The sequence below is a fragment of the Rattus norvegicus genome, chromosome 6, assembly GCF_036323735.1.
Source record: "Rattus norvegicus strain BN/NHsdMcwi chromosome 6, GRCr8, whole genome shotgun sequence".
Taxonomy (NCBI): Eukaryota; Metazoa; Chordata; class Mammalia; order Rodentia; family Muridae; genus Rattus; species Rattus norvegicus.
The window spans coordinates 47453385-47465339 of record NC_086024.1 but is presented as its reverse complement, the minus strand read 5'-3'; the positions used below and the strand labels follow the sequence as shown (position 1 = coordinate 47465339).

Here is an 11955-nt window from a genome sequence, read left to right as displayed (position 1 = left end):
AAGGGGACCCCCACTAAACAAACTGGGGCTTTGGCCAGCACAGGATGTGGCAAGCTGGGGGAGCAGGCTGGATCAAAACAAAGTAGACCGGATGTGAAATATACCAGTAAAGTAACCCTGCTACCTGGGGCAGTTCCCCCTTGGAAGAATGTGTCTGCCCCTTCCCTGCAGGATACCCCCCAGTGGAACTCCTGTGTCCTGTGGGTAACTTGGAGTCAGGCATTTCCTGGTAGGAGAGATAAACAAGGCACCAGTACTGGGCACACACTCTGAGAGTTACTGTCCCTGAAATGTCCTGTCAGGAGGAGCCCTATTTACCATCTATTGAAGTTAGGCCCTGGTTCTTCCTTCTGCCCCTATGGGCCCAGAAATAAGACTCAGACTCAAAAATATATTTACAAACACTATATTGGCCATATAGCTAGCTCTTCTCTGACTAGATATAACTTAAAATATTCCACTCATTCTCGCCTACATCTGCCACGGAGCTGGTTACCTGTGCTCAGGTACCCTGTGTCCGTCTTATTACGTCTTCCCAGGCATCTCCCAGAAGTCTTTCTTCTCCAGGAAGTCCCACCTTCTATTTCCTGCCTAAGCATAGGCCACAGGCTTCTTAATTGACAGGCGATACATCCAGACAACACAAAAGACATTCTCTCTACAACCATCTCACGAGGGACCGTACATGTGCTTAAAACTAAAGGGGACATAGGCCCAGTGCAAGGGCAGGCTGTCCAACGTTATAGGACAGTTCATCTGCCAATCAAGCTAAGAATCAACCCCGCTCCTGACCCTGAGGATCAGCTCCTCCCGCCATCTAAATTCATTTTAAAAAAAAATGAAAACAAAAACTATAAAGACCCTAGAGCTCTTGAGCTTCAGGCTTACTTAAGCCAACTTTCGTCCTGCACACTGTATTCTGTGCTAAAACCTCTTACTTTTACTAAAACACACTTGACCAGTGGTCACTGTGTGACGTGTCCCATTGTTTTAGACACTAAGACCCTGCGTGGGAAAGACGTTTCTTTTCAAATTCACAACTAGATTGCACTTATCAAGTGTAGAGATTCACACACACACACACACACACACACACACACACACACACACTTACTATAGGGATGTCAATGCTAGTAAGACTTAATTAAGATTAAATTATCTAGCTGGTGACACCCTGAGAACCCAACTGACAAAAGTGGGCTCTCTTTTTGGTAGAGAAAATGCACGGATTTTCTCGTCTATAATGGCTGCGTGGAAGGCAGTCATAATTGAAAAAGATACAGCCAGCACTGGAAACGACTTACTGGGTAGGTCATGCAGCACGCACAGCGAAAAGGAAGATCAGTATAGACAATCTCAGCTATGAACAGAAAAGTTAGCTATGAAAAGAACACGCACGCTGGCTGAAAACAGAAGAAAAACGCAAAGTGCAATATACAGACAGAAAGGGGTCAAATGAATAAAACAGAAGGAATATGGTCACTGTGGGCGAAAATAAAAAAAGAAACACAAGGAAAGGGAAGGGAAGGGAAGGGAAGGGAAGGGAAGGGAAGGGAAGGGAAGAGAAGGGAAGGGAAGGGGAAGGGGGTAGGGTAGAGGAAGAAGAAGGGGAAGAGGAAGGGTAAAGGGAGGGAGAAGGGGAAGGGGAAGGGTAAAGGGAGGAGGAAGGGGGAAGGGGAAGGGAGGGGAAGAAGAAAGGGAAGGATTGCTCCTAGGTGTGGTGGAGGAGAAACATTTATTGTAGATGTGAAGGAGAGCACAGCCAGAGGCAAGGACGTCTGGGAGAGTCCAGAGTGGGGCTAAACTATGTGGGGAGGGGTGAAGGGAAATGAGAGGGGGGAGGGGAACCAGGTGCAGCAGCCAAGGAGGGCAAAAGGACAAAATGACTGGATTGTGTAGGGAAGGGCAGCCCAGCCCCGGGGCTGCAGAAGTTTAGGGTAGGGGGCAGGGTTTGCTAGCCATACCCCGTAACAGGTAGGGACTGAGGGATGCTGGGAGAACCTGGCCAGGCCTGCTTTGATATGTAAAATAGGCACCTGGGCTGCTCATCCCAGGGGTTGAGACTAAACTGGAATTCAAACTCTATGCACAGGTTAAGACCCAGGTTAGGAACCACTGAAGAAGGAAGAGATACGCGGAGCGGAAGACAGGCCCGAGGACCTTGCACTGGGAGAAAGCAAGTGAGACTCAGGAGGACCGGGAGGCTACCTCAGGAGGAGGACTTGGCTGAAAGCTGCAGCTATGAAAAGTATTCACCCCATCCTAACTGAACGTTAGGCATGCCTGGTGTTAATCGGGGTAAGAGTTTGCACATCCATCTGCGCTGTGGCAAATACTCTTAGAAAACAAACGCAGCTTGTTTCATAGGCTAAGAGTTCTCCACTCCATAACCCGTTCCTATCCTTGGTGGATTCCACAATCCTGGCGTCTCCAGTTTGCTGGGATTTGCCCTGCAACCGAGACAGACACATTCACCAATAGACTTCTTGCCTCTCTTCAGGAACTTTGATCCCTCCTCACGGTACCAAGCTTCAACCTCTCTCCACGGCCCTTCACTCCCCCAGCTTCCTTCCACCGTGCCCAGAACATGTGGGAGAGTCCACACATTACCAACTTTGGCTGCCCGCTTGCGATGCCCCACAGCTCTGCGCTGACCCTGAGGAAATTGCTTCCCAGAAGATTTTTACTTCAGCGATGCTGATTAACCACAGCTGAATCTTTGGCCCCAGCTAATGAGCCTCAGTTGTCCAATAAAGCAGAAGTTTCACTTCCAAAGATTCTTAATCCAGAACACCCACAGCCCTGACGAAGTTTTTGCCTCCCTCTGAAACGTCACAAGCCAGGGCTCCACATCTGAACCTCTCTCAGCAGGCCTATCTGTTGAGCTCCCTTAACAGCTCATTAAACTCTGAGTGCTCAATAGTCTTTTCTAGCCAGAAAGTGCTCCAAAACCCTCCCACAATCCTCCCCAAAAAGAGCATGGTCAGGTCCATCACGGCAATGCCCAGCTCTGACTTACAGTTTACCATGGAGAGAAGGCAAGGCAAGAGCTTGGAGGCAGGAACTGAAGCAGAGGCCATGGAGGACTGCTGCTTACTGGCTTGCTCCCCATGATTTATTCAGCTTGCTGCCCTCCTCCTCGTCCTCCTCCTCCTCCTTCTCCCCCTCCTCCTCCTCACTCTTCCTTCCTCCTCCTCCTCCTCTGTCCTCCTCTCTCCTCCCCCTCCCCCTCCTTCTTAGGTCTCACTATGTATCCTTAGCTTGCCTCAAACTTATAGAGATACCCTGCCCCTGTCCCCACACCCACACCAGATTCCAACATTGACCCCCAACCCCAGCTAGAACCCATCCTGCAGTACTGAGATCAAAGGCACGAACCACCTGCAGTCTCAACTTGCTTTCTTACGCAACCTAGAAACACCTGCCTAGGGAATGGCACTGCCCACAGTGGGCTGGGACCTTCCGCATCAATTATTAATAAATAAAATGGCCCCACGGACCTGTCGAGGGGCCAAAGCGATAGAGGCAAAGGTTTCCAATTGAGGTACCCCCTCTTCCCAGGTGACTCTAGTTTATGTCAAGTTGATGAAAACTAAGTAACATGTCGAGTGTAATTACATACACATCTGTTCATCAGCTCAGCTAACCGTAGCCTAGAAGGCTACAGAAGTTACATTTGCTAAAATATGAGTTAACACTGCCCCAGGTTAATGGATTTAACACCTTTTTTTCTTCTTGGTGTTTGTTTTCTTCTCTTTCTTTTTGAAAGGGGGGGGGGAGGGAGAGAGACAGACAGAGACAAAGAGACAGAGACAGAGAGACAGTGGTGGTGGTGGTGGTGGGATGGATGTATCTCTGACTAGCCTGAGACTCACTATGTAAAAGCAGGCTGACCCCAAACTTACAGCCAACCACCTGCTCTGTCTTCCAAGTAAAGGCATGAGCCACCACCATACTTAGCCTTACCTTGTTTTTTTCTTTTTCTTTTTTTTTTTTTCTTTTTTTTTTTCGGAGCTGGGGACCGAACCCAGGACCTTGTGCTTGCTAGGCAAGCGCTCTACCACTGAGCTAAATCCCCAACCCCTTACCTTGTTTTTTGAAACAGGGTCTCATTGTGTGCCCCAAGTCAGCCTAGACTTGCTATTTAACCTTGAACACCCATCCCCATCTTCCTGCCTCAGTCTTCTGGGTCCTGAGATTACAAGTGTGTGCCACTGTGCCTAACTCAGGATCAATTATTTAGCAGCAAATTCTTGGGACAAAAAAACCAAATGTCCACTGGGACTGGTTAAAAAAAGATACGCAGTACATCTGAGCATGCACCACGGACAGAAGTTCTTTGCATGTTTTCCAAGATGACATCAGGAGGGCATGGGCAGCATACGGCATGGTAGTGTCTGTGTGAGACTCTTAATACAGATTCATAGTTCTGGAAATATAGACGGAGGGAAATTTTAAGCCAGTTAAAACCTTGTGGGGGAGGGCAGGAATGTGATGACCCACCCCCCCCCAGGGCAGTCCAGTCACAAACCTTGACCTTGGGGTGCAAGCGAGGTTTAGGTTTTAATTTTGTTTTCTCCAAATTAAAGCAGGCAGTGGTGGCTCACACCTTTAATCCCAGCACCTGTGAAGCAGAGGCAATGAATCTCTGTGAATTCCAGGACAGCCTGGTCTACATACTACATGAATGAGTTCCAGGATAGCCAGGGTTACACAGAGAAACCTTGTCTTAGGTGGAGGAGGGAGGATGGGACACAGACATCAGTGTACAAGTAGAATTGAGGGGGAGATGATGGAAACAATTGGACCTAGCACACACACACACACACACACACACACTCTCTCTCTCTCTCTCTCTCTCTCTCTCTCTCTCTCTCTCTCTCTCTGTGTGTGTGTGTGTGTGTGTGTGTGTGTGTGTGTGTGTGTGTGTCTCGTTTTTCGAGACAGGGTTTCTCTTTGCAGCCCTGGCTATCCTGGAGCTCACTATGTAGACCATGTTGGCCTCAAATTCACAGAGATCTGCCTGCCTCTGTCTCCCAGGGGCTGGAATTCAAGGTGTGCATCACTACTGTCCAGCAAGGACTCAGTATCTCAGGTCCAGCTCATCCTCAGACAACACAGGTTCAACCTCTATTCTCTAGGCACACACTCTAAGGACAAAGGATTGCAGAGAAAGCACACTTCACTTAGTAACCAGAACGTTAGTAATGACGGCGGTATCATTGTGTGTCTATGAAAGATAAGTGGTGACATAGTTCACGTTACTAGGACCCATGAGAGAAAGGAGGACAATGTAAAGTTGGAGAAAGACAAACCCTGCAATTTTGCCATTGAACTGAAAATGGAGTTTTTTTTTTCTTTCCAAAAGTAAATGCTTCTAGCTTGCCACTGAAAATGCTCAGGAGAAATCACTGCGCAGCCAGAGGTATTGAAGCCTTTCACCTAGGAGTAAACAGGTTGCTGAAGAAACCCTGACCTGCAGAGGGCATAAAAATTTTAATTAAGATCAAAAGGGGAGAAAAAGAAAGGACTCTTCCTTCCAGTATCCCCAGAGGTTTAAAGAAACCCACATACGTGTATGTGTACACACACACACACACCTATGTATGATTGGAGGACTGGGGGACAGGCATGTATGATAACTAAAGTTATCTCTTAAGTTTAAACAACTGTGCTTAAGAGATCTATAAAACAAAATCACCTCTAACTTGTAAGCCCCGCTTGCCCGAGGACAGATAGCTTCCTGGAATTTCAGGGCTATGCACACAAGATAACAAGCCAAGTGTTTTCACTTCTGTAAGCACGCTTGATTGCATCAATTACGAACGATTAATACCAAGTCGGTGGAAGGTAGGTAGGCAGGAAGTAGGTCAGGATGTATGATTGTCCCTGGCTGGACAAAGATAGGACAAAGGAAGCCCTGTGAGTTTTACCTTTATAAGCCACTGTCGAATGTAATTCAGCACCATACTCAGGGGATCCCAGGTATGCACCTGGCCAGTATTTAGTAAAGCTTCAAATTTGGCTCAATAATGATGGGAGTGGTCCTATTCTCACCTGTGGGATTGACATGCCCACGTGCAGAGGTCAGAAGACAACTGTGTAAAGTCAGTCTTCCACCTTTACAAGGGTTCTGGGACTAGAACTTAGGTCTCCGGGCTTTTGTGGCAAGTGTTACCCGTTGAGCTATCTTGTTGGCCCCTAACTTGTTCTAAAACTGGATGTCTAAGGGAGATAGTCAGTCACTCACCACTGCCTTCGTGGGGCGGGCTGTTAGGATAATTGATTTAACATGGGATACCAAAGGTCAGTGTGTTAAATCATATAAGTCAGACTCAGAAGCCAAATAGTAGTAGTAGTATTATTACAATAATAACAACAATAATAAAGCTATGACTTGTAAGAAGTAGAAGGACCACTAGGATTAGGAAGGTGGGACAGAGGAAGAGAATAAGAGAACAGAGGCTGAAAGGCAAAACCAAACTACCCCTGCATGGCTCCAGCACAGAAACTCTCTGGTCTATGCAAGGGTCTAGCTGTTGACAAGTCATGGGCGCCACCGTTCGCTCTGTGAAGACTGACCTTGATCTCTGGGTCCCTTGACCTCTTGTCTCCGAGCTTCCTTCCACAATTGACAAGAGCCTGTGTGGCTATGACAGGTACCTACCACGAGTCCCAATGGAGAGCAAAAAACACAATGGGGAAAATAGTGGTCCAGACCTAGAGAATCCTTTCCCTTCCTCCCACGGCCGTTTTCATTATGGGGAGAGAATGCAGGTGGGCACATCCTGTCAGAGCTCAGAGTTCTCCACCTAGAGGCAGGCGGCGCTGTAAACTGTTTCACACACACACACATAAACACACACACACACACACACAAACACAGACACACACACACAATTTTAGAGAATTAACATTTATTTATGTATCTACCTATTTATTTATTTATGTATGTGAGTACACTGTCACTGTCCTCAGACACACCAGAAGAGGGCATCAGATCCCATTACAGATGGTTGTGAACCACCATGCGGTTGCTGGGAATTGAACTCAGGACCCCTGAAGAGCAGTCAGTGCTTTAACCACTGAGCCATCTCTCCAGCCCTACCCCCACCACCCGCACCCAAAAAACCCATTTTTAATGTCTTTTTAAAATATTTTATTCACACCTCCTACTGTGCCCCATCTTGCTGCTCCCCATGGCTTGATGCCACATGCATTCCCTTACTCTTATCCCTTCATTCCTTCTAGACTCTTCCTCTCCCTCTTAATCTCCTGTCTCTGTCCATCTCCCGCACACGCACGTGCACATCTATCTAGATCCTGCATGTGAGAAAAACAACTGTCTTTCCTCTCAGGTTTGCCGCACGGACAGGCTTCGAAGTCAGCGTTAAGCGCTGCATGACTCCGGAGGAAAGTTCATCAAAACTCAAACATCTCTTCAAACTCTGTCTCAAATCTCCAATGGAAGTAAGACCAGGCCCAGATAGGGAAAGACCATTCTTAGCATTCTGGTTTATCAGAGCCTCCTAAAGCCATCAGTTTAAAAAAAAAAAAAAGTACACATTAGAAATGCCAACTGAAATTGTAACTCCCTAAAGTAAAATGTTTTTAAGTGAAAAAACTAATATTTGAATTCAATCCAAACTGATTGAGTTACTCTGATTTTCGATGTCCTCACTAGGAAATAAATTCCACTTTCCAATCTGATTTTGTGCCTGACAATGGTTTCCGAGAGACCTCTCGAGGCAAATATGTCATCTATGCTTGCAAACACTGATAGTAATTCTAATCATATGGGTGGGACCTGACACAGACACAGGTCAGCTGTGGTCTGAAAATGTTAAATGGAAAATTCTAGTAATAATTCATACATAGTTCCAAGGAACTTTTAGAGCCCGATGTTATGATTGCCTGGCTTATTAAACACTAAACACTGAAGTGACTTTACCCCCCATGGTGTAGAGAAAAACCGCAGTGCGCCAGGGGTTCCATTCGGGGTTTCTGGAATCCGCTGAATTTCCTGAGCAGAGGACAACTATGTGAATGGAGGCAGGCCTCTATATGCTACCAGTTCATATTGAAATCTGTCCTCTGTAGGAAGAAAATGCCCACCCCAGCTGAGCAAGCCTGGCTCCCCAGTCCTGGGCTGTCTATCCCTGAATAGAGCTCTCTGCTCCACACACAGCAGCTTGTGCATCGGTGTCTACTGTGCCACGCCGCGGCACCACGCCCTACCATGCACCAGTGCAGGACTCCCTGTCCCTATACGGATGGCATTGGGAGTGGGAGGACAGGCTGTGATCTGAGGACAAATGAGGGGCATAGAGGAATAGACTCAAACTCGAGACTAGCTAGGCTAAGCCGTTGCTTCAAACCCATGGTCAAGTCCTGTTCTTTGAGCTGCTTGAACTCTGTGTGTCTCAGCCAGTTGGGGTGAGAGACACCAACTCACGAGGGCCTTTCAGGAAACAGGGGGTGCCGCTGCTTTGCCCACCTATGATTCCCAAAAGCCGCAACCCCAACCAGGGTAGAGCGAGCAGGGAGCAGCCTTTCTAAGACTGGAAAAGTCAGCTCAATGGCTGTCCCTCCCTGCAGCCGGTAAGGACCCAGCGGGACCCTCCCTTCTTAAAATCTCTAGCCCAAGGACTGGAGACGTCCCCTGCAGCTATTTTCTTGTTCATTTACTTGTTCATACTTGTTCATGCTTAATTGAACTTCGTGTCCTCTAGCCAAGGCTCAATAAGAGCAAAAGGCCCTGAGACAACAGAATGCCTGGAAAGTTTGACGATACAGAGGAAGCAGGATGCAGTGCCACAGGAACAGGAGAGACTGGGAAGCCCTTAGAGGGAGAAGCTGGGTGGGTGGCTGCCCTTCTTCAGCTTGCTTGAGGGCTGAAAGCTCTCTGCAAGAGGAGGGCTGACCTCCTCTGGGAAGTTCAGCAGAAAGGTAACAGAAGCAAGTTGTAGGAGCAAACCCCTTTTCAAGATTCTAACTCACAATGCCCCTGCCTGCTGGTATCATCGCCTTAATAAAAGAATAAACGATAAAGTTGCCACAATGGCAACGCTCAATTTCATATTATAAATTTTGATCCCTGGACAGCTTTGCCATCCTTGAAATCAATATTACAAAGGAGGTAATAAAGCAGTGTGTCCCCAAGGTGTCCCTACAAAGCTGGGTTGCATGCAGCACAGACAGACAGTTATCCTGACAGCGATACTGCGGGTACTCAGTGTGTGGGGGTGTGCGTGTGTGCGCATCTCTGTGTGTTTGGTTGGCTGGTTTGTGAGCAGGGTCTGTGTGGCTTCTATTGCCTGGAAACTTTGTTTGCAAACCCCAGGTGCTCTTGAATTCCTGATTTTTCTGCCTACACTCTCGAGTTCTAGAACTATAGCTATGAACTTACCATGCCCAGTAGTTTAGTGTTTGAGACAGGCTCCGTCAGCCCAAAGTTGACCTCAAATTGGCAGTCTTCCTGCCTCTGCCACCCCAGTGCTGGGATTATAGGTGTATACAACTGCATCTGTCTTTTGTCTCCACTTGGTTTGGGGATCAAATAAACCAAGCAATCAGTAGACTAAGAAGGACACGCCAACGTGAGGACCAGAATTCAGATCCACAGACTATGTCAAAGTAGGTATCGAAATCACCTGTAATCCCAGTACCCTGGAGGCAGAGACAGACTCCTCAACACCAATGGCTTGCTCGACTAGTCCACGAGCAAGCACTGGGTTCCACTGAGAGGCCCTGCCTCAATAAATAAAATGGGTAAAGGCCAAAGGAGACACGAGGTATCAACTTCAAATCTTCATACATGTGTGCCCATACACACGTGCAAACACACATACATGCATGTGTGCATACCCAACATACTCCACCCCCTCAAAAAGAGCCAAGTGAAATGAAGACACATCTAAGAAGCTCGGTAAGTATGTGTCTGGGTGACGGATGTCTGAGGGTTAAACAGGAGAGTGACACTCTGACAGCTCTGACAGGCTATCTGCAAAACGGATCAGTTACTAACCTGGACGGTAGATCTTGTTTGCGAGATCTCAGCACATTAAGCTAATGTGTTTCTACATTTGATGTGATTGTTTCTCTCGGGATTTTCATAACTATAATTACTGCATGGCAGCGAATGCTGAAGGCCAATGCCTCGTTTACAGTGTATTTCTATTATTATTCCGGGAATCAAAGCGAATCCATCTTCCTCAAAACCTCTACCCTTTCCAAAACACACATTTTCAGCTTCAAAGTTTCTTGCAGTAATACATCCTCATAAACTCTTCCACCTTTTATCCTCTGACTTAACGGTGAAATAGCACGAGTCTGGTTTTGCTAAAACTACACACGTGAGGAGATGGAGAGATGGCCTGGTGATTTAAAATTTCCTGTTCTTCCAGGGGACCTGAGTTCAGTTCCCAGCACCCACACTTGGCAGCCCACTATTTAGCCACTACTCCAGGAAATCCAGCACCGTCTTCTGGCCTCCAAGGGCACCAGCACATATGCACATAATATATATATATATATATATATATATATATATATATATAGTGTGTGTGTGTGTGTGTGTATACGTATATATTATATGTGTGTATATATATATGCACACATACATGCATACATATACATATATACATATACATACACCTGGCTCTATTCTCTGCCCTCATATCTTATCTTCTGTTTGTATACTCTTGGGGATTGAACCCAGAGCCTCATGCATCCGAGGCAAACTCTCTACCAATTAAACCACGTCTTCAGCTTCGTCTCCCTCCCACTCCACCCCCCACAGCAAAGTGAAAAGTTTTTTAACTTTTTGATGACTGTCTGTCCAAACTCCAAAGAGGCTCAAAAGGCATGGACTGGAGACTCAGAGCCAGGAGTTAGTCCTGGGCCAGCTATTGTTTATTGTTTTTTGTTTTTTGTTTTTGTTTTTTTTTAATGGGTAAACTGCATTTATTAGTTCCTTTGGTTCCACACATCCGACCCTGTCACTCGATGTGCTCATTAAACTCATTCCCCCAACAGCAGCTCCCTGTGCCTTTGAGAGAGTCCTGGTATGTCTCCTGAATCCCGACTTCATGTCCAGAGCACCAAGAAAGGTGCCTTACAGATTCCCACGACCATGGGCAAGCTCTGGTGTCATGCTGACCTGCCGTCGCCTCTAACTGTCCAGTTCCTCCTCCAGGCCACGTTCTCCTTCGTGGCTGCGGCATCCTTCAGGGTAGCCATCACCAGTTCCTTGGTCCTGACTGCTGCATCCCTGCGCCTCGAGTCCCTTTCCGGCATCTCCTGCAGCATTAACTGCTTCTGTAGTTCTCCTGGGGTCACTAAAGCAAACAGAATAGAACCCACACCAGCTCCCGAGCCTAGCACTGCAACTACAGTCAGTGCTTTACGAGCCGCCTCCATAGCGAACTACACTACAAACGAGACGCAAACCGCATCCTCCCGCAGCCTAGAAGGGAGCCATGACGTCTCCTGTTTTTTGGTTTTTTATTGGATATTTTTCTATTTACATTTCAAATGTTTTCCCCTTCCCCAGTTTCCCATCCACAAACCCCCTATCCCATTACCCCTCCCCCAGCTTCTATGAGGGTGCTCCCCCACCCACCCACCCCTTCCCACCTCCCCGCCCTGACATTCCCCTATACTGGGGCATCATGCCTTGGCAGGACCAAGGACTTCTCCTCCCATTGATGCCCAACAAGGCCATCCTCTGCTACATATGTGACTGGAGCCGTGGGTCTGTCCGTGTGTACTCTTTAGATGGTGGTTTAGTCCCTGGGAGCTCTGGTTGGTTGATATTGTTGTTCTTATAGGGTTGCAAACCCCTTCAGCTCCTTCAATTTTTTCTCTGAATTCTCCATTGGGGAGATCATTCTCAGTTCAATCGTTGGCTGCAAGCTTCCACCTCTGTATTTGTCATGTCCTGGCAGAGCCTCT

General features: G+C 47.3%; 1 protein-coding gene across 1 annotated transcript; it reads right to left on the bottom strand.

Moving 5' to 3' along the window:
* Positions 1–10965: 10965 nt before the first annotated feature.
* On the bottom strand, positions 10966–11432 carry LOC120093241 (ubiquinol-cytochrome-c reductase complex assembly factor 3-like). The gene has a single exon (XM_039078185.2). It carries the CDS (start codon positions 11419–11421, stop codon positions 11152–11154), a length of 270 nt encoding a protein of 89 aa, XP_038934113.1. The 5' UTR covers positions 11422–11432; the 3' UTR covers positions 10966–11151.
* Between the last annotated feature and the right edge of the window lie 523 nt (positions 11433–11955).